Genomic DNA, 27,900 nt, shown 5'->3' with positions numbered 1-27,900 from the left:
TTCAGAGGCCAAGCTGCCGTTAGTGTGTGTGCGTGTGTGCGTGTGTGCGTGTGCGTGCGTGTGTGTGCGTGTCCTCTACATCTGATGCATATATGAATATGAGAGATCTGCAGGGGAGTGGTGCTCGAGGACTCATCCTGCATTTCCTCGAGATCCATAACCACACTCACACACTCACACACGCACACACACAGATGTATTTAGTGCAATGGCGTCTCCTGCACTCCCCTTCTTGCGGGTCCTTCTTGCCCATTACGGCCTCCTCGCGGTAAGGAGTCGGACTAAAAGCCTCTTCAGGCTCTCTCGTGTCTCCGGGACACTTCAGTCTCTCTTTCCTCTCCACTTTACGCCTCTCACGGCGCGTTAGAGAGAGGCGCTCTCTCTCTCCCATCATGCATTGCCGGCCCTATCAAAGTCGGACGCTGTTTTCCGTTAATAGCATCGGCGAGGTGGCGCCCGGCGCACACAGTTTATTTTTGTTTACAGTCGGCCTCCATGTTATGTGTGTGGGGAACTAGAGGCTGTGATGATATAATATAACATTACATACCATAACATAACATAATATAACATAACATAACATAACAACATAATATAACATAATATAATATAACATAACGTAACATAATATAATATAATATATTATAACATAATATAATATAACACAATATAACATAATATAACATGACATAATATAATATAAGATAATATATTATAACATAATATAATATAATATAACATAATATAACATGACATAATATAATATAATATATTATAACATAATATAACATAATATAACATGACATAATATAATATAATATATTATAACATAATATAATATAATATAACATAATATAACATAATATAACATGACATAATATAAGATAATATATTATTTATAACATAATATAATATAATATAACATAATATAACATAATATAACATGACATAATATAATATAAAATAATATATTATAACATAATATAATATAACATAATATAACATGACATAATATAATATAATGTATTATAACATAATATAATATAATATAACATAATATAACATAATATAACATGACATAATATAATATAAGATAATATATAATAACATAATATAATATAATATAACATAATATATTATATTATGTGTGTTCTCTTGCATTCAACGTTGTTGTTTTTTTGGGTCATCATGGCCACCGTACTCCCGCCAGGCCGTGCTCATTGGGTGTGAATCAAAGATGGCGCTGTGGGGGATTTCCATATCTCACAGTTTTTTATTTTTTTGGAATTGCAAATTCATCCGGCGCGTGTTTCTTTCCAGGCGAGATAAGCAGTGAGCAGTTTCACGTATCGGTAATCTGAGCATGTTCGTTTACATTTACTCCCCCCCCCCCCCCCTTATACGTGGGGTTGCCTGTAAACACATGAATGCGAGTGGAGAGAGCGATACGGCTTGTTTGTGTGCGATGTGGAGATTGTCTGCAGGGATGGGCGGATGGAGCAAAAACACACTTTCCCATTGTGTGTGTGTGTGTGTGTGTGTGTGAGTGTGTGTGAGTGTGTGTTCCTAAGTAAAGACTCACTCGAGCGGGGTGCGAGAAGATGAAACTTTTGGGTTTGACTTGAGTCAGCAGCAGGCGAGAGGTGAGCCCCGAGCGTTCCCATTGTGTGTGTGTGTATGAGTGTGTGTGTGTGTGTGTGTGTGTGTGTGTGTGTGTGTGTGTGAGTGTGTGTGAGTGTGTCTTGGCAAAGACTCACTGAGCGGGGAAAAAGTGAGAAGATGAAAATTGGCTTGACTGAGTCAGCAGCAGTGCTAGAGGTAGCTCCCAGCTCCCATTGTGTGTGTGTGTATGAGTGTGTGTGTGTGTGTGTGTGAGTGTGTGTGTGTGTGTGTGTGTGAGTGTGTGTGTGTGTGTGAGTGCATGTGTGTTCCTAAGTAAAGACTCACTCGAGCGGGGTGCGAGAAGATGAAACTTTTGGGTTTGACTTGAGTCAGCAGGAGGCGAGAGGTGAGCCCCGAGCGTTCCCATTGTGTGTGTGTGTATGAGTGTGTGTGTGTGTGTGTGTGTGTGTGTGTGTGTGTGTGTGTGTGTGTGTGTGTGTGTGTGTCAGCCCGGAGCGCCGCCTGGAAGATGGATGCCAGGAGAGATCACAGAGCCATTCACCCTGAGAGGAGAGACTCCTCTTGGGCACCGAGCACAGAGACGGTGGAGAAAACAAGATGAGGAGGCGCGCACACACACACACACACACACACACACACACACAGACACACACACGCACACAGACAGACACACCAAAACACCACACTCGTTTCATCATGAACAGAGAAGAAGAAGAAGAAGAAGAAGAAGAAGAAGACGTGGTGGACCTGTAACGTCGGAAAAGTGCCGGTGGGCGAGATTTGTTCGGACATGTTGACGGTAAACAAACAAACAAACAAACAAACAAACCAACAAACACACACCGGGATAATCCCCGATTCTCTCGCCGGGCGTTCGAGGCTCTCACATCTTAGAACAATCCGTTTTTATTTCTCACTGTTTAGCATAAACGACCCTGTGTCCTGGTCTCTGGTGGGGGTGCACACACACACACACACACACACACGCACACACACACACACACACACACACACACACACACACACACACACACACACACACACGGCGTGCCAGATTCGACACAAGGCCAGGTCGGCGATCCCTCTCAACGGGCTGCGCAAAATCTGGTCTATAGTTAGCCGTGTGACCGGAACCGTCGTCGCCATGGTAACCACCCCCCCCCCCCCCGCGCGGTCCTTGTCCCGACACTCGACGACAGCGAAAGGTCACGTCTCGTGTCGTCGTGTTTTGTCGCTAACGCTTCAAAAAACCTGCGGGGTAGAAGAAAAAAAAGATGAAAACAACCAAGAGCCGCGGCGGCACACACACACACTCACACACACACGCTCACACACACACACACACTCACACACACACTCACACTCACACACACACACACTCGACGAACTGGGCTTGAGTGTGTGAATCGAGCTCCTGCTTGAAGCAGCGGTGACATACACACGGGCGTCCTTGTTCTCGGCCTCGTGCGCACACACACACACACACACACACACACACACACACACACACTCACACACACACAGTAAAACGGGTCAGACTAAAGGAGAGGAGGCAGCAGCTGGAGGAAGAAAAAAAATGGAGGTGAAGAAGACCGATATATAGGAGGCACCGAGGGAGTGTTATTGCTCTACTCTCCTCCACCTCTCCTCCTCAATTTCAACATTTCGATACTTCCTCTAATATATTGAGCAGTGAGAAGCGGATCGCTGAATTATTTAGCGCCTCGGGAAAAAAAAAATCTGGATGAGGAAAAGTCTGACACACACACACACACACACACACACTAATACTAATACACACTCGCCAGACGTGCTATAGATTGATGGGCTCTGGACTTTTTGCCACGTGAGCGGTGTGCACCGGTCACACGGATGAACTGTGACCCGGAGGGGAGAGAGGATCAATCAGGAGAAGTGATACCCCCCCCCCCCCCTATAATCACCATCCACAGCCCTGTACCCGGGGGGCTGATGGATGACCACTCTCTAAATTGTCCTCTCATCCGCAGATGCACCTATAGGTGGCCGTGTGTGTGTGTGTGTGTGTGTGTGTGTGTGTGTGTGAGCGTTTTGATTGAGAACTCCTGCAGGACTTTAATATTTCATATTCTCTCAATAGAACCGATCAGCAGCTCGACGGCCCTTTGTGCACCTGACGGATGTCTAATTTGGGCCTTTAAGTCCTCGAGAGCCATTGTACGCCCCCCCCCCCCCCCCTCATATGTTCCCCTCATGTAATTCCTGAGTCCTATCGAATGATTACTGGAGAGGTCTATTACCGCTTCAAAAGTGGCATAAATGATGGACGGACGGACGGACGGGGGGGGGGGGGGGGCAAATGGAGGCGTTGAGAGAAATAAAAAAATAAGCACCAAAGGGAAAAAAGATTAAGATGTCAAATATATAAAAGTTGTTATTTAAATAATAACACAGAAGGCTCAGCGGGGTTTTCTTGGGAGACTTGTTTGTTCAATGAAAAATAAAATGTGACGCACAATGAGCCTTTATTGGCCTGATTGCGGCCCCTTCAATCAAACGCCATTCACTGGAATGGGGGGGGGGGGGGGGGCGGCGGCGCCCACGCTGCTGACGGGACTAGGAGAGGGTCACGTGGTTCAGAGAGTCGAGGCTTTCTTCACCGTGTTGTTGACTGTGTGGAGGTCTGTGGAGGACACAGGTGTGCAGCGGGTCACCTGTGGGGGGGACGGGGGGGGGACGACACGGACGCTCTGCCACTGCTGACTCGTCAACAAAAAGAAGACATTTCGGAACAATTTAGCTCCACACCTTCTTTTTATTAGTGTTTTCATCCCGTCTGCTTGTTAGACTGACTGCCACGTCATTCCAGATGCTGCTCAGCCTCAATCCCTTCACCTGTCCTCTCACCGGCCTCTGACCACGCCCACCTCGTCAGTCTCATTCCCTTCACCTGTCCTCTCACCGGCCTCTGACCACGCCCACCTCGTCAGTCTCATTCCCTTCACCTGTCCTCTCACCGGCCTCTGACCGCCACCTCGTCAGTCTCATTCCCTTCACCTGTCCTCTCACCGGCCTCTGACCACGCCCACCTCGTCAGTCTCATTCCCTTCACCTGTCCTCTCACCGGCCTCTGACCACGCCCACCTCGTCAGTCTCATTCCCTTCACCTGTCCTCTCACCGGCCTCTGACCACGCCCACCTTGTCAGTCTCATTCCCTTCACCTGTCTCTCACCGGCCTCTGACCGCCCACCTCGTCAGTCTCATTCCCTTCACCTGTCCTCTCACCGGCCTCTGACCACGCCCACCTCGTCAGTCTCATTCCCTTCACCTGTCCTCTCACCGGCCTCTGACCACGCCCACCTCGTCAGTCTCATCCTCATAACCGTCTCACCTGCAGCCCATTTCCTCGTTAGTCCCTCACTCGGTAAATAAACTTCTGAAAAACCAACAAGGTTTTTTTCCAAAATTTCCTCTGAGTGTCTATAGTGCGTCCGTGTGTGTGTCCGGTGTTGATCGCTCGATGAGTGTTGCACATTGGGCGATGAAACCCTCACTATATCATACTGTCTAGAACCGTCACAGCTCGAGCGGGCCTTTTGACCTGGCGATGCACATTTCCGGAGCCTTTAAGCTCGAGAATATGCCCTCGCTCATATGTCTCCCCTCATGTAATTCCTGAGTCCCTTACCCCGATGTTCTGGGGTCTTTCGCTTAAAGTGATAAATGATGGTCGGACGTCAGGGGGCTGGAGGTACAGATAAATGCACCGGGAGTTAGTGTAATAATAAAAGTGATTTAAATAATACCAGACGGCTCAGGTTTTCTGGAGACTGTTTGTTCATGAATAAATGTCGTCTTTGGGGCCTTTATTGGCCTGATTGGCCCCTCAATAAACGCCTTCACAAATGGGCGACAATCCAGGCGCTCGGCTGGAGTCTATTTCTGAATCAGGCTTTCTTCACCATGTTCGTGACTTTGAGTCCCTAGATGGAGGACACACGGTGTGCAGCGGTCAGTGAGGGCAGGGCGACACTGACGCTCGCACTGTGACTCTCAACAAGGCTTTCGAGAAGCTTCCCCCTGTGTTCAGTGTTTTTCATGTCGCTTGTAACACTGCACTCATCCAGAGGTCAGCCTTCCCTTCACTGTCACTTCACCGAGCTACTAAACCAGATGAGTCCCCCTGGGGGTCAGTACGAGAAGCACTTGACCACGCCACCTCGTCAGTCCATTTTAGATCCTCATACACTCTGACCAGACTGTATTTCCCTTCCCCCTTTCGCGGCTCATGGACAACTGCAGCTCACCTTGACTGTCTTCACCGGTGTCGCCCCCTGGTGGTCATCAGTCGATTCACCTGTCCTTCCCCGCCATGACCACCACCATGTCAGTCTCTTCTTCACTGTCCTTCAGGCCTCTGAAGATGTCAGTCTCATCTCATACCCGTCTCCCTGCAGTTGTCCTCGTTAGTCCTCACTGGTAAATAACTTCTGAAAAACAACAAGTTTTCAAAATTTATTGATTCTCCGCGTACTCGCTTTTCACGACCGCCTATCCGTTGGTTCCTTGTCGTGCGGACGTTACGTTGGTCTGTAACGTTGAGTGTGTCGTGACTTGCAAAAACCGTTGAGCTGGAAGCACTGAACACCTGACTGGATTTGTGACTCGGTTTTGTGTTGGTGATCTTTCGGTTATCCCACTTGCACTGAGGCGTCTGCACATCATGGGCGAACCACTATTTTCAACGTTTAACTCATTGAGTCCTCCCCACTTGTCGTTTTGTGTGCTCGCACTTTGATCCAAACACCCTAGAGCACACTACATACAAAAATAGCCACATCCGTAATGGGCGAGCATGCACAGCTGCGCTCCGTGCTCCTTCTAGGTCTTTTTCCCCGCTCTCCGGACCTCTGCGGTGCTTCCTCGCCATTCTGATGAGCGATTCAGCAGATGAGTCTAGAACGCCATGTGTCAATGCGACGGCCGGAACGAACGAAAAAGGACCTTAAAGAACGTTTTATGACATTTCAAACCCCCCCAGACGAGGTGCAACTCGACAAAGTAGGTCCCGAGGTCAGCAGCTGACACTGCGTGACTTTTCAACCACAATGCCCTCTTTTATAATGCACCAACTCATTGAATGCACCGTTTCTTCGTACACCGGGCAGTCGCCCCTCGGTGTTTGTCCATGTGGAAATGTGCGCTAACACTTAGTTTGTTTCTGATAAAAATCACACCGTTGAATGGATACACTATATATTAAAGACTCTTTATTGCAAGAGCGTACCCACTGTTCATGAGCTGTAATGACTCTACAGACCACTAATATCAATGACTGACATCATGCTGTGTAGAAGACTTGAACACTAGAAAGACAAACTCATCAATTATACATATTCCACGAGGGATACATCAAAAAATAGAGCACTTATACGCCTCACAGTTCTCTCGGTGTTGGAAGAATCACACTTAGGACACATGCGTGCCTGCTGTCGTTTACTTTCTACATTGTCTCCGGTCATGTCTCCATTTGAACACGTTTTATTGATTGTCATCTCATATCTGTCATAAGCCTCTCGCACTTCATGCAACCCATCATTCACTTTCTGTTGCTAAGTGTGTGTGTGTGTGTGTGTGTCCTCACGGAACAACTGTCTGGGGAAAATAGAAAAATCCTCTTGATGTACATTGAGGCGTCGGTGCTAGTTTGACCTCTGGCTTGTTGGGCAAGTGAATGCCTTCGCTCCCACTGCATTGATGGAAACACAACAAGACCAAGAATGTAATTAGCGATTTGTGCACACTACATAGGCGCTCACAGAGGCCCAGACTGTGAGGGCATCACTATTTAACACCAACTGCATTGACAGCACCACTCAGCCGCCCTGCACATACAACGTAGTGGTCAACACTTTAAATTTGCCAAGCAGGCTCCGTCCAGGACTAATACATGTGCGCGCTTGAGCTCCGCTTTAAAGCGTTCTTCATGGTCTGGTCTCCGGCCATCCAATTATGAAAATTTAAAGAAGATAAAAGAGCACCTCAGACGTTATGAGGGAATACATCAAGAGAAGTAGAGTCACTATATAGACTTCTATACAACCAGAGGAGTCGCCCCCTGGTGGTCAGTGGAGAGAATGCACACTTGAGGACACACCTGGTCGCCTGCTTGTTCTTTTCTCTTCTATTTCTGGATTTGTCTCCGGTCATTCGTCTCCATTGTCTCGCTTTCTCATTGACGTTGACCTTCTCTCTCTGTCATCGCCATCTCGCCTTCATCCCCATCATCCGGTGTTCTTGTGTGTGTGTGTGTGTGTGTGTGTCCTCTAGGCCTAGAGTGTGTGTGTGTCTGATAGAAAATCCTCTTGATGTCATTTGAAGAGGCGTGTGCTAGTTATGACTCTGGCTTATTGTTATGGAATGATGCCGCTCCCCACTGCACTGAGGCCTGGATACACACACACACACACACACAGATATATAATAGCGTTTTGTCACACACACAGGCTGTAACTCAAAGAACCCAGACTTGTGGTGTTTCTCTCTCTCTCTCTATTTAACACACACACAACTACACACGCGCACACACACACACACACACACACACACACACACACACACTCAGTACTAGGTCAACACATCTCACAGAGTTTGACCAAGCAGGACTCCCTCCAGGACTTTTTACCGGATGCGTGCGCTGGTTTTCCGGCTTTAAAGTGTTCATTGCATGAGCTCACGCGTTCCCGTGTTTTTCTATCCGGAATTATGAAAAAAAAGAAGATAAAAAGAGGTCACCTCAGACGTCTATATATGTACATAAACACACACACACACACACACACAGACAGACACACACACACACACACACACACACAGACAGACACACACACACACACACACACACACACAGACAGACACACACACCTGTACATCTGCATGACTCTTTTTCAACCCACAACATTCATATGGAATAAACATCATTGTGTTTATTCCAGGAGCTCCGAGGTCGTGACCTCTGGATTTGACCTCTGTGTTTTGGCATGTGGAAAAAAAGATGGCTAACCTCCCAAAACTCTTCTACTGAACCAGAACTCACACACACACACACACACACAGTGTTTACTGGGATTCTCATTTCCAACTTCAGCCACCGGAGTGAGTTCATAAGATGCTCGCAACACACACACACACACACACACACACACACACACACACACAGACAGACAAACAGGAACACACACAGAGACACACACACACACACACACACATACATACGCCTGCACAGATATGGCAAAAAAAGGGCTAAATAATACAAAAAGAGCACAAATAAGCCCCAAAAAATAATATTTGTACTTTTACATGACATGAGTGTAAACCCATGAACAGTACATGATGTCATCATTATGTAATAAGCTGCTGCATTAGCATCTCCTGTATTCACGTGTATGGAGCGTGATTATCATGTTACTTTACGGATACTCACTTCTGCCCTCCAATTATAATAATATCCATAATTGGCGCCTCGGTTAGCAGTTAATCAGATTTTGTCAACCGTGTGTGTGCAAATAAATGTGTTATTATTTATATTAAGCAACGGCAATTAAACCGGAGGCTGTAATTAACGGAGGGCGACTATGATTATGAGGCCTCGGCGCCTACGGGGGCCGAAAGTGCAAATAGTGTGTTTCACCGTAAAGCCATCAGACTCATGCGTCATGTGAGAGACTCCCGTCTCACGCCCAACCGCTTAGCATCAACGTGTTATCACGTTAAATGGCGAGCTCGTGACGCTGCAGTCGGTCCCGTAGCTCCGCCTTCCTCCTCTTCATCGTCACAGCGTCTCCCTGGCCTCAGGCCAATTATAATAATAATAGTAATAGTAATAATATATGTGTATATATATTGATATTGATATATATATTTTTCCTGCCTGTTCTGCTTTGTGCATGGAGCCTATAAGCTCCGCCCCTTTGGCTGTCTGCCCTTGTCTCTGGGCCCCTCCCCCTTTTTTCTCCCCCCAACCACCTCGCTTCTTTTTTCTTCTTCTTTGTCCACGTCCAAAAAGCGATGAATTGATTATTTTTCCAAGGACACAAATGTGACAGAGCCCCCCCCCCCCCCCTCGGGTTCTGATCCAACCCGTAATCCTGTCACACACACACACACACACATTACCACGTAGCTCTAACTGAGCTATTAGGCGGCGCTGATAATGACGCTGATAGCCGGAGCATAAACCCACACTGCTTTGCCCCGGCAGCATTACACCAGATGTGTGTGTGTGTGTGTGTGTGTAACACAGGTAATGCTCCCTCTGACTCCTCTGCTGAGTCCACAGCTTCATCATCGTTAGGCCGCCGCAGCGATAACACAAAATGATGGAGGGATGAGGGGAGAGAGAGACAGAAAGGGAGAGGTGCGATTCTAGCAGCAGTGAGGGGGTATCAGGGGATACTTGCCAGCGTCGGCTCTTATCCACCCCTAATAGACTCTCTCACCAGGTATAATGACACACACACACACACACACACACACACACACCTCGTTAGGGTTCCTCGAAACCGTTAATCTCGTTAAGAACAATCAAAAGCGGCTCGGTTATCTCCTTCTCGTCTTCATGATCTCGTTGTGCGTTTTCATTTATTTTCATTGTCTTCATACATCTCCAGACGTCTTCTATACAACCAGAGGAGTCGCCCCCTGGTGGTCAGGAGAGAGAATGCAGCTTCAACACATGACGCATAGACTTCTATACAACCAGAGGAGTCACCCCTGGTGGTCAGTAGAGAGAATGCAGCTTTAACACATTGAAGGATAGACTTCTATACAACCAGAGGAGTCTGGGGGTAAAAAAGGTGGAAGACAAACAACAAAAAATCATGGTTCTTAAATGTTTCTTTAAAACTCTTCGTGGTTTTACGAAGAACCATCACCTCCTGAAGGTGTCTCAGAGAACCATTTTTTAAAGGTTCTTTAAGGCACCTTTATAGTTTCTTTGAAGAACTCTTTAAGGAAATGGTTCTTTAGAGAACCCTGGTTCGAAACGGTCTTTGTGGAACCAGAAACGGTTCTTCTGTTGCGTCACCCTGGAGAACCATGTTGGGTTCCAGATGGCGTCTGGAGCCTCAGCACCATATCCACAGAGCTGGTTCTCCCCCCTCCGTTCTTATCTTCCGTCTTTAGCTCGGCTGCTTCTCTCCGGTCCTTGGGAGCGACCTCTCTCTTCCTCCTCTCTCTTCCTCGCCCTCTCCTTCTTGTTATCGCGACAGGAATAGGCCCGATGCCCGAGACCGAGGACCCTTCCATCACGGAGCTGATTGGTCGTGGCTTGCTTGACAATTATTGGATTTTAATTGATTAGTCGCCGCCTAATTGGCTGATAGGCGGCGGATTAATGAGAACGAGGGACTTGAAGGCCGCTTAGCCTCCGCCTTCATCTGGAGGCCGTCCATTCATTTCCTGATGCTTCTCCGAGGAGGAGGAGGAGGAGGAGGGGGTTGTTTCTCAAGCCAGAGGAGGTATATTGTTTTCTCCCTCGCCACCTCACACAAGCTCATATTTGGGCTCCAGATCCTGTCACTGCCCAAAGCTCCCGGTCCTACGGAAGGTCGGACGTGTAGGTCGTCGGGTAAAATCGCCTTCAGCTCCCTCATCGCCAAAACAGAGAAATATTCCATGTCACGGTCCGGAGGTCACGGCCTGAATGTGACGGTCTGGACGTCACGGTCAAAAGGTCACAGCCTGAATGTGATGGTCTGGAGGTCATGGTCTGAAGGTCACAGTCTAAGGTCACAGTCTAAGGTCACATACTGAAGGTCACGGTCTAAAGGTCATGGCCTGAATGTGACGGTCTGGAGGTCTTGGTCTGAAGGTCACAGTCTGAAGGTCACGGTCTGAAGGTCACGGTCTGAAGGTCACATTCTGAAGGTCACAGTCTAAGGTCAAAGTCTAAGGTCACAGTCTGAAGGTCACGTTCTGAAGGTCATGGTCTGAAGGTCACAGTCTAAGGTCAAAGTCTAAGGTCACAGTCTAAGGTCACAGTCTGAAGGTCACTGTCTGAAGGTCACAGTCTGAATGTCAGAGTCTAAGGTCACGGTCTGAATGTCACGTCAAGCCCTTGTCACAGTCTGAAGGTCACGGTCTGAAGGTCACAGTCTAAGGTCAAAGTCTAAGGTCACAGTCTAAGGTCAAAGTCTAAGGTCACAGTCTAAGGTCACAGTCTAAGGTCACAGTCTAAGGTCACAGTCTGAAGGTCACGGTCTGAAGGTCACAGTCTAAGGTCAAAGTCTAAGGTCACAGTCTAAGGTCACAGTCTGAAGGTCACAGTCTGAAGGTCACGGTCTCAATGTCACGAACTAAAGGTCACGGTCTGAATGTCGTGCTACTCAATGACCTCATGTCCTCATGATGACACACAAAGATGACACACACACACATACCTCATGCTGAGTCGATTGATGACATCATGCTCCTCATGATGACCTCATGCCACTCATGATGACCTCATGCTACTCATGATGACCTCATGCTCCTCATGATGACCTCATGCTACTCATGATGACCTCATGCTCCTCATGATGACCTCATGCTCCTCATGATGACCTCATGCTACTTATGATGACCTCATGCTCCTCATGATGACCTCATGCTACTCATGATGACCTCGTGCTCCTCATGATGACCTCATGATGACCTCATGCTACTTATGATGACCTCATGCTCCTCATGATGACCTCATGCTCCTCATGATGACCTCATGCTACTTATGATGACCTCATGCTCCTCATGATGACCTCATGCTACTTATGATGACCTCATGCTCCTCATGATGACCTCATGCTCCTCATGATGACCTCATGCTCCTCATGATGACCTCATGCTACTTATGATGACCTCATGCTACTTATGATGACCTCATGCTCCTCATGATGACCTCATGCTCCTCATGATGACCTTCTGCTACTCATGATGACCTCATGCTACTCGTGATGACATCGTCCGTAGTCAGACATCACGAATGTTAAACATCACGGCGTGGACAGAGACATCGCCGGTGCTTCATCTCAATTAGTGACTCGTTGCCCGCGGTGACGGCAGCGGAGCATGTGGAGTCGTTGTGAAAGCATATTTTAAATATATATTATCGTGCACACGGTAACCACGGGCGACCGTGGATCAGCTGTTAACGGGATCAGCCGGCGGATCGCTCGCTCTACAAACTCAGGAAATATGAAATATAGAAATATGTCCCAGAATCCCCCTCTTCGTCCATGTGGACCGGGCTCATGATGCGTTCAGGGACAGGTGCCTGGTTTCCGTGTTGAGGATGAAGATGATGATGATGATGGTGCTGTTGGCGATATTATTTTCTTTACAATTAAAGCAAAAAGCTTTCTTTGGTCTCCATTGAGACAATGCACGACGCTCTGCGTTTCCATAACGATGGCGTGGAAAAACGAACGCCACGTCCTCTAATTAATTTACACAGACTTTAACCTCACAGCCGGGGACACGGAGCACATGGAACCGACCCCGTTGAACACGATGATGATGATGATGATGATGATGATGCACCTCAGGATGAGTTTAATGTGTATCTGGGCTGTGATTAAAGTCGTCTTGCCGTAAACTTTATAATTTCCGCCCTCTCTACGCGATCCTGAAAACCCCCGGTGGAGACAGTCGATGTGGTTTATTCTGTCTGATACATAGAGATCTATGTGTGTGTGTGAGGGGGGGGAGAGCATTGGGCTCCATGTAGCATAGCGGGGAACCTCAGCAAAGGGCACAGACTGAACACAAGTCTGTGTTTGCGAGTGTGTGTGTGTGTGTGTGTGTGTGTGTGTGTGTGTGTGTGTGTGTGTGTGTGTGTGTGTGTGTGTGTGTGTGTGGGCATATTCCGTGTGGCAGTTCAAACTGAAAGCTTAATCTCCTTCCAGGTTGTTGATCATTTTGTCAGCGGGTCAGCTTGTTGATGTAAAAACTAATTAAACTCAGCATAACATTTTGGGCTTTCTGGGCTTGATAAAAAAAAAAATAACTTTCTGCAGTTGAAAGATTTTTACAGAGCAACCTGAAATATCTTAAACTTTACATCTGACTTTTCATCTTATTACTCTCTCTCTCTCTATAAATATATATTTCTATAAATATATATACATATAAATATATCTATATCTATATAAATATGTTTATATAGATATAGATATATATAAATATTTTGTATATATTATATATGTATATATATATATTTATAGAAATATGCATATGCATATATATACATATTTATATATATGTATATATATGCATATTTCTATATATATATATATATATATATATATTGCCCGGGCACAGAATGACTCCATCAGTTCATTACGCTTCCACTATGTTCCCCTCCCCCTCCTCCTTCTCTCCCCCCCCCCCCCTCTCTCCTCCAGCTCTGAACTTTCCAGGGCAGCTTCCTTTATCTCCCCCCCAGAGAGGATGAGTGTCTCCTCTATGAAGTACAACTTGACCTTCAACCCTCCCTCGTTCTTCCTCTCCCTCTCCCCTCATCACCATTTGATGTAAATGCAAATGATTCATCTTCCTCCACTGATATGCCATCAGCGGCGTGTGACCGGGGAGGAGGAAGAGAGAGATTTTTCTTCTTATGTAGTAATTCTCCTTCCAGACGAGTGGAGTGCCTCACGGGAGCTCTTCCAAACATCAGTGTTAATGTGTCCACTCCAGTCGAGGCCGGGAGTGTGTAAGTGTCTCGCTAGTTAGGTCACAAAGCCACCAACCCCGCTGGCTCTGCTCGACAAATGATACCTAAATAGTGTAAGTCTTATTCTTTCTCGGTCTCCTCCTCCTCCTCCTCCTATGTGGACAGCAGGCCTTCAGTCTCTTATCAGCCAAGCACAGACACTTTTCAGCCGCGGATAGGCAGGAATTGCCTGACAGCGTGGAACGAATATATATATATATATATATATATATAAATATATATATAATTTGTATTTATATATATATATATAATATATCTATTTTTATATATATATTTATATATATATATATATATATATCCGAGATATTAAAGATGAGGCTGGTGCAAGAAGGAGAGAGGGGGAGGGGGGGAGGGGGAAAGAGAAATGATTAATCCCCCCCTCCCCAAAAAGAAATGAGGTTTGTTTTTCATACCTGAAGATAAGACGGGACGTTTTCCTCTCAGTCGAACATTTCTCCCACGAATTCTGCCGAGCGAGCGTTTTTATTTTTTCGTGCGACTTTCATAAATCCTTGACGGGCAGCGGCCCGGATAACTTGTTTTTTGGGAGGTACTCGTTAAGCCTCGCTCGTCTCCTTGCTCGTCTCCTCGCTCGTCTCCTCGCTCGTCTCCTCGCTCGGCGGTTCGCTCGGCGGCCGCCGGCCGGCGCTCCGTCTGCTGCTCCGACTCGCCGTGATGCTTCAAACTGATCCGCCTGTCAGAGAAATGCAGATAACGGCCGCCTGGGTTTCGCGAGAGTCGGTTTTTGATGAACGATAGCGGCCGGCTATCAAAGTCGCCGACGAGGACGTCGGGTTCCTCCGAGACTCCTCGCCGCTTTGGCGGCGGCCCGAGGCGACGGCGTGGAAAAGCAAACGACCGGCGGAGGAGATGAACTCTGAAGGTCTGGGGTTCAAGAGAAGCTTCAGTTGCCCACAGGTGGTGGAATGGGACCATCTGTTAGTGGTGGAGGTGGTGGAGGATAAGGTGGTGGTGGAGGTGGTGCATGGTGGTGGTAAAGGAAGTGGTAAAGGAGGAAGAGGAGGAGGTGGATGAGGAGGAGGCAGTGGTGGTGAAAGAGAGGAGTGGAGGTGTAGAGGAGGTGGAGGAGGAGGACGAGGTGGAGGCTAATGAGGCTGATGGAATGAGCTGATGAAGCTGATCGATCGGCCTGAGTGTAGACGGGGGGGGGGGGGGGGGGCGTCACACTGGAGGTAGAGAGTCATTTAACACAAAGAGCCTTCAGCGGGACGATTCTATTGGCCAGCAGAGACCAGCTGACCTCATGATGGACAGCTGGTGAGTGTGAGAACATTTATATGATATAGATTGTTCCCGTCAGGGCTCATGGGGGATTTAGACCCCGAGACCCCCACGGCCAAACCCAGAATCCTACGAGGTCACCCAGAACCCGATGAGGTCACCCTGAGCCCTGATTGGCTGTATTTTCCAGCCCTCTGTCTCAATGAGCATCGTCTAACATGGAGGACGCGTCATCAGGGAAAAGATTATCATCTGAAAGGTTATCCAGATTTATAGTGGCACACACACACACACACACACAGAAACACACACACACACACACACACACACACAGACAGACAGACACACAGAAACACACACACATACACTACCGTTCAAAAGTTTGGGGTCACCTAGAAATGTCTTTATTTTTCAAAGAAAAGCACTGTTTTTTCAATAAAGATAACATTAATCAGAAATACACTCTCTACATTGTTAATGTGGTAAATGACTATTCTAGGTGGAAACGTCTGGTTTCTAATGAAATATCTCCAGAGGTGTATAGAGGCCCATTTCATCATCACTCCAGTGTTCTAATGGTACATTGTGTTTGATAATCGCCTTAGAAGACTAATGTCTGATGAGAAAACCCTCGTGCAATTATGTTAGCACAGCTGAAAACAGTTATGCTGGTGATATAAGCTGTACAACTGGCCTTCCTTTGAGCTTGAAGTTTGAAGAACAAAATTAATACTTCAAATATTAATCATTATTTCTAACCTTGTCAATGTCTTGACGATATTTTCTATTCAATTTTCAATTCATTTGATAAATAAAAGTGAGTTTTCATGGAAGACACAAAATTGTCTGGATGACCCCAAACTTTTGAACGGTAGTGTACACACAGACAGACAGACAGACACTCACACGAACACACACACAAACACACTGACACACACCCGCCCACACATACACACACACACAAAAACACAAACAAAAACACACACAAACACCCACACACACACACAGGAACAGATCCAGCTGCAGTCTTTCCTCGTCAGCTCCACGCTGACCTCCTGCACGACCTCTGAAGCCCCGCCCCCTCAGGCCCCGCGCCGATTGACAGCGGCTCCACGTTGACCGAGGACGCGGTTCTCCTCGTGCGATCACGCCGGGACGCGGCGGCCAATCGGATCGGTCGATTGGCAGCGAGCGGGAGAACCTCGGAGAGCGGGAAGAAGAAATGTAATAAAAACAACCTCCTGGGAAACACGAGGACACGACCCGCTGGAGGACGGCTTCCTCCACGGAGAAAAGAACTCTCTCTCTCTCTCTCTCTCTCTCTCTCTCTCAGCGAGCAGCCATGAAAAATGGATGAGTGTCTCTCTCTCTCTCTTCTTTCTTCTCTCTCTCCCTCGCTGCAGTCTGGTCATGCGTTCAGCTCCTGATGTATTTATTTATGCCAGTGACGAGAATGAGACTTTAGGGAGTTGTTTCTTCTTCTTCTTCCTTTCTTTTCTTTTCTTTTTCCAAATCTCACCGCAGAAGAGAGAGAGCACGGAGCAAAATAAAGAAAACAAAGAGAGGAAAGTCACGACTGCTGCTACTGAAAAGAGAGACGGGGGTCAGTCCAAGTGTTTCACGCCTCCTCGCTTCATCACTTGTGGATTCTTCTCACAGAGAGAGAGAGAGAGAGAGAGAGAGAGATGAACAGGAGAGGAGACAGAAGGAAGATTGACCTTCTCCAACTCTGTGTGTGTGTCTTTGTGTGTGTGTGTGTGTGTGAGAGTCTCAGTGGGGAGACTCTCTTCCTCTCATCTCTTTGCCCACTTCAATTTTTTAGAGTGACATGAGAATAATACAGAGAGGGATGCCAAATGGAACGGACTGCCAGGAGCAACCACGGACACTCTGAGGAGCAGCGAGCACTAAGTGCTGGGGAGCGTGTGTGTGTGTGTGTGTGTGTGTGTGTGCGTCCATGTTTGTCCATGTTTGTCTCTGCATTTAAGATTAAAAGAATGACTGACTCGATAAAAGTGAAGCATTCCCAAGGTCAGGCTGCTGTAGCTGTGTGGTTTACACACACACACACACACACACACACACACTCACACACACACTCACACTCACACTCACACACACACACACACACACACACTCACACTCACACACACACACACACTCACACACACACACACACACACACTCACACACACACACACACACACACACACACACACACACGCACACACACACACTCCCGGCCGTCGTTGTGCAAGAGGCTCTCACTGCGCGGTGGAAGTGGTTTGAACTGTTTCCAGCTCATATTCAGGATCTCGTTCATTTTAACTTCCCTCCGTCTTTATTTGTTTTTTCGACGTTTCTGCAACAAAATAAAAAATAAAAATAAAAGACGCAGACGTCAGAGCCAAAAGAAAAATTGGCACCAAAAGTGCTTTTTCAGCTCCACTCCCGGCTCCTCTGGGGGATGCTTTTAGTTTAGCTGTGCATCGTTATGCAGAACACACACGTCTCCCTGGAGGGGGCGGGGGGGGGGACACGACTCTTCCTCCCCCATCCTCATCCTCCTCTCTCGTTTAAGAAATATTTCTGAAAGCCATTGTTTTGTTTGTTGGAGTTGCAAAGCGCCGGCCGGGTGTGTGTACGTGCGTGTGTGTGCGTGTGTGTGTGTGTGTTCAGTTGGACTGAATGTAAAATAATATATATATATATATATATAAATATACATAAATATATATATATAAATATATACTCATTTTCCCAGTTTTTATCCTGTGTTTCTATGTCAAATGTTAATTTATCTCTTTTTTGACGCTTGTGGATCATAAAGATTACAGAGCAATTATGGAGGGTGGAAAAGAGATGAATCAGTGTGTGTGTGTGTGTGGGGGAGGGGGGGACTTTATAAAAAACGATATCTTTATCTTCTCATCATTCCCCCCCCACACACACACCCCGCCACAGGCGTGCGGTGTGTAATTGCGTGTCGGCGGCCGCCTGCTTCTGTTTCATTATGCTGAGGTATTCGACTGTTGACCTTATCAATCAGGGCTTAATGTCCTACAGAGGTCTTTTTAATTACAGCTGCCCCCCCCACACACACACTCACACACACTCTCCCCCCCCTCCCCCTCCTGAGGCTTGTTCAGATTGCGGTACCCGACCCGTGAGGAGGTGGTCCAGCCCCAGGTCAGAGATTAATCAGCTGTTGTGGCGCCTCGAGTCAAATCCACGACCCTTAATTGGCGGTGAGGCGGCGGTAAAGGGCACGCCGGGCGCCGCCGCCACACACAGGTTGTGATAACTGTCCCTACACACCTGTGATTAAATAGATTTTTCTTTGGAGGGCCACAAAAAAGAAAATAAATCCAAATAATAATAACTGTGTGGCCTTTACACGGAGCGTTAGTACATGAAACACGGCGCACGCCATTTAGTCGCCGCACGTCTAGCCGGAAGAAAAAAGAGTAAAAGGGGAAAAAAACGAAAAATGAAGGCAAGCTGACAAAGTACAAGGATCCCCCCCCACACACACACACACACACACACACACACACCCAAAGGTCGTGGTATTTGAGTCCTGGTTAACAATCTCACGTGAGCACGTTTCCGTGGCGCCCGTTGAACACGTGAAACAGGAAACGCCGTCGTCTGAAAATAATAAAGCGGGAAAATAAAATCCCTCCTTGCGTCTCTTCTTCTCGTGTTCAGCCAAACGAACCTTCCAGGTTTCAGGAGGCGGAGGTGACCGCACGCCATTTACCGGCAGCCGCCATTGAAGGTGTTTGCTCTGTAACATTGGGGTCACACAGAGGTCAGCGCCGGCTTCTATTGTGTGTGTGTGCGTGTGTTTGCTGATGTACTTGTATTTATTTTCTTAAAGCGCTTGTGTGTGTGTGTGTGTGTAGGGGGGGGGGGGGGGGGGTGACCTGTGGGTCGTTGACCCCGTCAATGCAATCGTAATGATTAATATTTATATCTATAGAAAAAAGCAATGTTAAGTCAGAGGATCAGTCCCACACAGCGAGGCGTACGGCGTGTTCATTAAACACCGGCGGCTCGATACCCGGCGACACCCCGACTCCTCTGGCAGGGTTCCTACGGTCATGGAAAACCTGGAAAAGTCCTGGAATTATAAAAATGGTTATTTCTAAGCCTGGAAAAGTCTTTAGAAAAGAAAAGATTCCCCAAGTTTTGGAAAAGTCATGGAAATATATTTTATATATATATATATATATATATATATATATATATACACTGTGTAAATAGGAATATATTCGTATTTAAATAATTTATATATATATATAATTTAAATATTCGTATTTACACAGTGTGTAAATATATATATATATATACACTGTGTAAATATGAATATGATAAATTTCCATGACTTTATTATTAATTCTTATATTAATTAATTATTTGGGGTCATTATAGAACACATATATATACATATATATATATATATATATATATATATATATATAAATATATACTGTATGCTTTTGAATTCTCATTGTTAGTTAAAATACTTTTTTTTCACTCTTTCATGTATCCACCCAAGATTTCACAATATTGGTCATGGAGATTTGGTTTACCAGCTCGGTCTCCAGACTCCTCATTGGAATTAACGTTCCACATTATTTGGTCATGATAACACAGTTGATTTGGTATTTCTCGTGTGATCCCGGAGCCACGTCCGTGCTCATTTCTCCGTCCCGGCATCTCGTCCACGTACACGAGCTCGTCCGTCTTGGCGGCAACAAAAGAATGAGATAAATCGAGTTTCCCTCCGACATTACCGCACAGCCATCAATCCACGCTTTGGCATTCAAAGTTGGACTCCGGCATCATTCTCCCCGTCGCCCGCTGCGTATCTATCACGTCCTCAGAGACTCGTGGTAAAGGATCTCCTCCGACTCGTCCACGCGGCTCATCTGTTTGTTTCTCATGCGACTCGCAGTCCTCAAACACGTAATTACACAACTAGTAATCGAATAAAGAAACTTTAAGAAGTATTCTGGTTCCCTGGCAGCCTGTTCTGCCGAAAAGTTCATTTTCATCGAGCAAAAAAACATCATCAAAGGAAGGTGTCGTCCTCTTCCTTTCATGTTCCTGTTCCGATTAGTTATCCATTATCTCAATAACACTATTTAGACTTTAGACCAGCTCTCCATGTCTGTTTAATCTGATTTATTAAACTTTTCAGGTCCACAAATGGCATACCCAAACTCAAAAGGCTGTGTCCCTGAAACCATAGGGTTACTTCAATAATGTTTTACACTTTTACCTCTTTAAACATTTCAGATGTGTACATATCAGTCTATATGTTACTGGGTAAAAGTAAATGAAGATACCACGCAGAAAAGATATATGAATTTCAGGTCCGGATTGAAAAAAAAGCATTTCCAGGATGATGATTTGTTTGTAATGATGTTGAAAGGTTTAAAACTCTCACAAATCATATTAACATATGTTACAATTCTCCCTGCAAAGTTTGACTTTGAGCATTATAGAAGATGGAGAGAAATGGTAGAAGAGAAGAAGAAAATGCAAAATAATCTAGACCCATAACATATTACACGTGGTTTTTTTGCGATAATCTCATTATTTCCAGTTAAAAATCTTCTATTATAATAGTTGCTTGTGCACTTTATTCCCTTTTAATCCACATCATATTTATGTTCTTCACAAAGTGTAATTTCGGTTTAAAAGCACTAAGGAGTTGTTTCCTCTGCTCCCTTGTTTCCTTCTCTTTCTTCTCTTTTGGAAGAGGGGGGGGGGGGGGGTCGGGGCGGGGGGTCGGGGGTTCCTCAATTATGGCTCTTAATCAGGCCCTCGGCACATGAACTTTGTTTTAACTTCCTGCTGGCGGCGCCGCGGTGGCCATTGATCAAGCGTGCCACTTTGCTTTGAGGAGTGCTGGGAGGGAAGCGAAGAACAAAAGAGAGAAAAGAGGAGTGAGGGTGGGGGGGGGATTAGCCAAATGTGAATGATGTCTCATAGGAGCTGGAGGAGAAGAGAATGGAAAGTTGTCTCGCTGTGAAAAACCCCGAAGACGTCTCTCTCTATCACCCTCTCACCCTCTCACCCTCTCGCTCGCCTTCCTGTCTCCACAGTGAACAAGCACAAGCCGTGGATCGAGACGTCGTACCACGGGGTCATCGCCGAAAACACCGACGTGGTCCTGCTGGACCCTCCTCTGGTGGCCCTGGACAAGGACGCCCCCGTCCCCTACGCAGGTACGGCTCATTTTAAAGGATGGAGGGGTGACTATAGCAACTGGGGGGCGGGCTATCTCGAAGGCGGTCAATGGGGATGCAAGGCTGCAGGATGTAAAGCGGGTTTTAAAGCGGAGGTGTCAAACACAAGGCCCACCACGTGGCGCCTGACGGCTTGAAAGACACATGATCAACTTTTCTGAACGACATTTAAGAAAAATATCCTGTGCTTTTGTTTTGAAAGTTTCAAATTAAGTGGATTCATGTTATAATAGTAGATACATATTAATTTTATGTAGCCTCTGATGGCGTTAAAGACATATGATCACGTTTTCTAAAAGATAGTTAAGGAACAATCCTGTGCTTTTATTTTGAAGGTTTCAAATTAAGTGGATTTATGTTAAAATATTAGGAAAAAAATCATTTTATGTGGCCCCTGACGGCTTGAAAGTTATTTGATGACCTTTTTTTATAGACACAATAAATAAATATCCTGTGCTTTTATTTTGCAGTTTTAAAATGAAATGGATTTCTGTTATAATATTAGGAACAAAATCATTTCATGTGGCTGTAGTGTTATGGAATAATAGGGTTCGAGCCCGTTGTATCTCCAAGTATCTTTATTTAGCTGATACCATACATAACACCGTGACTGACTGGATTCAGGTAACTCCAAGAGCGGACTGAAAACTGTACACGCCCCCCCCCCCTGATAACACATGCCTTCGTATCACTCCGCATGTCTATAAAGTAGTACCATTACATTATGACGACTTAAAAAAAATATGATCACCTTTTTCACCCCCCAAAAAATATCCTGTGCTTTTATTTTGGAGGTTTCAAATGAAATGGATTTCTGTGACAACATTAGAGACATGTTATTGTGTCCTAACGGATATCAACCACACAGAGCTGTCACGTGACATCCCTGTGACGGGGCTGAACTCGGCCTCGTGTAACTGCGGCATCGCGGCTTTTTTTCCTGCCGCCATTTAAATCCAATAATTTCCAGCGAGCACAGACATCACACACGGACTCATATTCCATATTTATTCAGAGTGCAGAGCGGTCTCAATAATCCCCGTCGGCGGCCGAGGACACAAACCGGATAAGATTCTTCCCACTTTCAGGCCGTCCCAGCTCCTCTAAACGGGCGCCAGCTCTTGTGGGAGGAGCTTAGCTGCCGGCGGCCCGAGTCCCGCCAGCATGGGGTGGGGGGGGGGGGGGCTGGAGCCCACTCACCAAGGGCCTCGAGCTGAGCTGGATGGATGGCGTGAGAGAACGAGACTGTGTGTGCGTGTGTGTGTGTGTAGGTGTATGTGTGTGTGTGTGTGCTGTGGGATGACGTGAGAGAAAGAGACTGTGTGTGTGTGTGTAGGTGTGTGTGCTGTGGGATGGCGTGAGGGAAAGAGACTGTGTGTGTGTAGGTGTGTGTGTGTGCGTGCTGTGGGATGGCGCGAGGGAAAGAGACTGTGTGTGTGTGTGTGTAGGTGTGTGTGTGTGTAGGTGTGTCTGTGTGTGTGTGTATGTGCCTGTGTGTGTGTGTGTGTATGTGTGTGTGTGTGTTTGTGTGTATGTGCGTGTGTGTGTGTACGTGTGTGTCTGTGTCTTTGCGTGTGTGTATGTACGTGTGTGTCTGTGTGTGTGTGTGTATGTACTTGTGCGTGTGTGCCGACAATTATTTTAACGCGTTTTATTATTTATTTTATTATTGTAAAAGTGTGTTGCTCACAGGCTTTTATTTTGTAAAAGTCTGCTACTGCTTGCTGCGGAACCGGAAAAGAAAGTCATTCGCGGTTTAACAAACATGGAGAATCTCAACAAATGACGGCAGGTATGAGACTCAAGACACACGTCACACGGAGAATACACGAGCTGGATGAAAGGAGAGGACTGCAAAGCGACAGCTTCACAACGTGCTGCTGCTCTCTGGGGACGACTGGACATCGGGGGACCAGACGTCCTCTTTCCCCGGACATGTCCTGCTTCTGAGACCTAAAGAATGCGTCCCGCAGGGATTCCAAAAACGTCGGGATTTTGCTTCGTCGGATATTTGTGTTTCTCTGGGTTTTCATAAACTAGGATTTACCCCTTACAAGTTTTGGAAATGGTATCTCCCTTCTTACGTGAGCTCTGACGGTTTAGAGGACAGTCATTGGTCGACCGATCTCAGGGTTGCCAGATACACGATAATTATCCTCCAAATACAACCATTTTGAGCCTTTGGTACGATACTTCACCATCTCCAATCTGGCAACACGGAGCACCTCGCCGCCTCCACTAGTTCATTGTTGTTTGTGCTATAAACTACGACCAGCGCCGCCGCTCCCATAGCGCACTACGCGCTGTGCGGAGGGCACCACGTCCTGAGGGGCTCCACAAAATAGGCAACTAAAAAATCCTCATAGTTATAATAATTATAATGCCGATATTATTTCAGTCTAGAAATATTAGGCACCTTTTAGGCATGTATATCACAAAACAGGCAGAACAAGAGAGATGTTTAATCTCAGCCCCCTGAGACGAAGTGTCCTCTTTTTCACAAACTCAAATCTGGTCACCCTACTGGACATCACTCGGTAACCACAATGACCTCGGAGTTACTGTGCATTATATTGATGAGAAGTGGGCGCTGCATTCACACGCCCTGACTGATGACAACAGAGGAGAGACATGATGCTGAAACGTGCGCGGGACACTTTACTGAAGTTGCACAGCAGTGGAATGTGGCAAATAAAGTCACCACACTGAGCACAGATAGTGCACCAAATATGATCCCTGCTGCGAGACGACTGCTTTTGATAATGACCCTGCTTCAGTCTCCAGCGCTCTGTCACAGTGTCTCTGCATAACTGACAGATTTTATGGCACTTTAGTTCATATGGCAGTACATTTAAAATAAGTGTCAAGTTCTAGGAATTGACAAACTGCACTCTAACAGGGACAACAAATGTTATGGCACTTTCATTCATATGGCAGAACATTTAAATAGAAGTGCGCTATACACTACTTTAGAATTAATTATTGGATTTTGCGTATACAAATGCGATTAATCGTGATTAATCAGGGAAATCATGCGATTAATCGCGATTAAATTTTTTAAGCGTTGCCCAGCCCTAAAAGTCAAATCTTTACGTTTGTCTCTTCCTTCCGGAGCTGGAGGCTTTTGTTTGTTATTGTTTTGGTTTTGCTCCTCCTCCTCCTCCTTCCTCGGTCTCCCGGTTCCGCGTCACACAGCAGTAATAACCAGAAGCAACAACACAGTCAAACGCAAGGCCCGCAGGGCCGAATGCTGCCCGCCACGCACGCGGCGGCTTGAAAGACATGATTGTGCTTTTATTTTGAAGTCAAACACAAGGCTCGCGGGCCGGATGCTGCACGCCACGCCCGCAGCGGCTTGAAAAACCTAATCGCCTTTCATTAAAAAAAAAATTTACAAAAAATCCTGTGCTTTTATTTTGAAGTCAAACACAAGGCCCGCGGGCCGGATGCTGCACGCCACGCCCGCGGCGGCTTGAAGAACCTGATCGCCTTTCTTTAAAAAAAAATAAGAAAAAAAATCCTGTGCTTTTATTTTGAAGTCAAACACAAGGCCCGCAGGGCCAGATGTTGCACGCCACGGCCGCGGCGGCTTGAAAGACAAGATCGGCTTTTCTTTTTAAAAAATTAAGAAAAAAAATCCTGTGCTTTTATTTTGAAGTCAAACACAAGGCCCGCAGGTCCGGATGTTGCCCGCCACGCACGCGGCGGCTTGAAAAACATGATCACCTTTTATAAAAATAAAAAATGTAATTCAAATCCTGTGCTTTCATTTTGAAGTCAAACACAAGGCCCGCGGGCCGGATGCTGCACGCCCGCGGCGGCTTGAAAGACAAGATCGGCTTTTCTTTTTAAAAAATGTAAGAAAAAAAAATCCTGTGCTTTTATTTTGAAGTCAAACACAAGGCCCGCGGGCCGGATGCTGCATCGCGCGGCAGAAAACCTGATTGCATTTTCTTAAAAATTAAGAAAAAATCCTGTGCTTTTATTTTGAAGGACATTTTTCTGCAGTGATCATGTGATCAAGTGTCGCAAGTCTGAAAAGTTGTCCTTTGTGACAACAAGTCATATGACACTTCAAGTTGACCCTTGATCTTGAAACAGAATAGAATAGAATGTTGTGACATCACTGATGATGTCACATCAAAGCCACTTTTCTGTGGGAAACCTTTATATAGAGACCCAACTGCTCAAGGCACATCTTCAATCCTTTTTTCTCCGGATCTTCACGGCAAGTTATTACTGACAACCAGCGCCAAAGTCATTAATACACCACAACCGTCTTGTTAAAGACTCACCACAGAAACCTTCAGGATACATATATCTCTCGCCTCCACTTTGCTTCATGGATTGCGGAAATAACGAAAGACGGCGCTGGCGCCGTACACGGCGTCGCCAGCAACGTCCTCGGGGCCGTCCTCAGGACAATCAACAAGACCTTCCACAGGACCATCCTCAAGAACTTCCTCAAGAACATCCTCAAGAACTTCCTCAAGAACATCCTCAAGAACTTCCTCAGGAACATCCTCAAGAACTTAAGCCGTTCGGCGCCGTGGACAAGGCCATCGTCAGAGGAGTCATCAGCGCCGTCTTAAGGACCATCAACAAGGCCGTCCTCAGGAACAACCTCAGGAACATCCTAAGGAACAATCTCAGGGCCATCCTCAAGAACTTCTTCAGGAACCTCCTCAAGGTCAATATCAATCTTGGGAATTTCCATTGTCTCACGAACATATAGCCCATCTGAAATGGGTTATTTTTCGTTCTGAAGATGAAATCCAGAGTCTGAGGATGCGTCTCGATGAGAAAACTGAGACAATTCACTTTCTCAAGGAAGAGAACGAAGATCTCTTTGAGAAGTCCCAAAGCTCAGAGACACAGGAAGAAAAGATCCAGACACTCCAGACATGAAGCCAAAACCAGGCCTTGCAGGACAAATGTGAGGCTCTTGAACAGAGGACTGTCCTGACAGGAGATTATTGGGAGACAACAATACAGAATTTGCTCTCAAGCAGCCTTGCTATGAGGGAAAAGTTTGAGGAACAGTTGGAGGAGCTGCTCGCCAAGACAAAGCGGTTGGAACTGGAAAATCAGGTCCTGACTCAGAAACAACAGAACCACGAGTCAGAGACCGAGCAGGTCCAGCAGCTCACAGCCAAAACAAGATGCTGGAGGCGTCAGTCTCCAGCTCAAGAAGAAGAATCTAGGCTTCTTTGGGAGAAAGATGCAGGACAGAGACACAGAGTTGGACAAGATGAAGAATAAGATGGAGGTGAAGCAGAAGAAGATGGAGGTGAAGCAGAATAAGAAAAAGGAAGCAAGTGGTTGTGGGAAACCAAGAGGAGGAGGCGGTGAGTGTTATTTCAGCCCCATGCACACAAGCGTGTGACCTGGAAAGAAAGAGCTGCGAGACACTGACAGTTAAGCCCAGAGTTCACTTAAGCCAACTGGAGGAGAAGATCCTCAGTCTCACTGAGACAATTGAGGCACAAAAGCAGCTGCTCATGAAGACTCCAGAGCAACCAGTCCAATGTGGAGGACAAACATGAGCGTGAGAGAAGAAGCGCCCTTGGAGGCGAATGGCTTAAGGCGAGAAATAAGAATTTGCTCTCAGAATGCAAAGCTGAAGGAGAAAAGTGAGGAGGAGCAGATCGACCAGAAGGAAGCGGTTAGAGCTGGAGAAGCAGGTCCTGGTTCAGAAACAACAAAAGCCACCAGTTCAGATCAGCAGTTCCTGAGCGAAGACAGATCCTGGAGGAGTCTCCGACTCGGCTCAGAGAGAGGAGAGGGCTGCTTTGGGAAAGATGATGAAGGACAGAGACACAGAGCTGGAAAGAGAGAGAAAAAAGATGAAGGAGAGAAAAAGTGTCGTGTGGAACAGAGGTGCTACAGAAGAGTAGCTGATGGGGAGGTAGAGTCCATAAGTGTGTAATAACAGTGTTGAAACGCTGTTGTTCATGGGAAGACCCAGGCTCTGGTAGCCAATGTTGATGTGTCCTTGGGCAAGACACTCGACTCAAATTGCC

The 27,900-nt window shown here is 46.4% G+C and overlaps 1 protein-coding gene across 1 annotated transcript in view; it reads left to right on the top strand.

Annotated features, from left to right (window-relative positions):
* LOC130211060 (calsyntenin-2-like) overlaps window positions 1–27,900 on the top strand; it is a 147,477-nt gene that overhangs the window by 36,372 nt on the left and 83,205 nt on the right. Inside the window, exon 2 of the mRNA XM_056441661.1 lies at window positions 21,734–21,856. Within this exon, the coding sequence (XP_056297636.1) occupies window positions 21,734–21,856 (123 nt within the window). The remainder of the gene's footprint in view (window positions 1–21,733; window positions 21,857–27,900) is intronic.

Source organism: Pseudoliparis swirei, chromosome 20 (assembly GCF_029220125.1).
Source record: "Pseudoliparis swirei isolate HS2019 ecotype Mariana Trench chromosome 20, NWPU_hadal_v1, whole genome shotgun sequence".
NCBI classification, from domain to species: domain Eukaryota; kingdom Metazoa; phylum Chordata; class Actinopteri; order Perciformes; family Liparidae; genus Pseudoliparis; species Pseudoliparis swirei.
The sequence above is the reverse complement of the archived record's forward strand: the minus strand, read 5'-3'. Positions and strand labels throughout refer to the sequence as shown.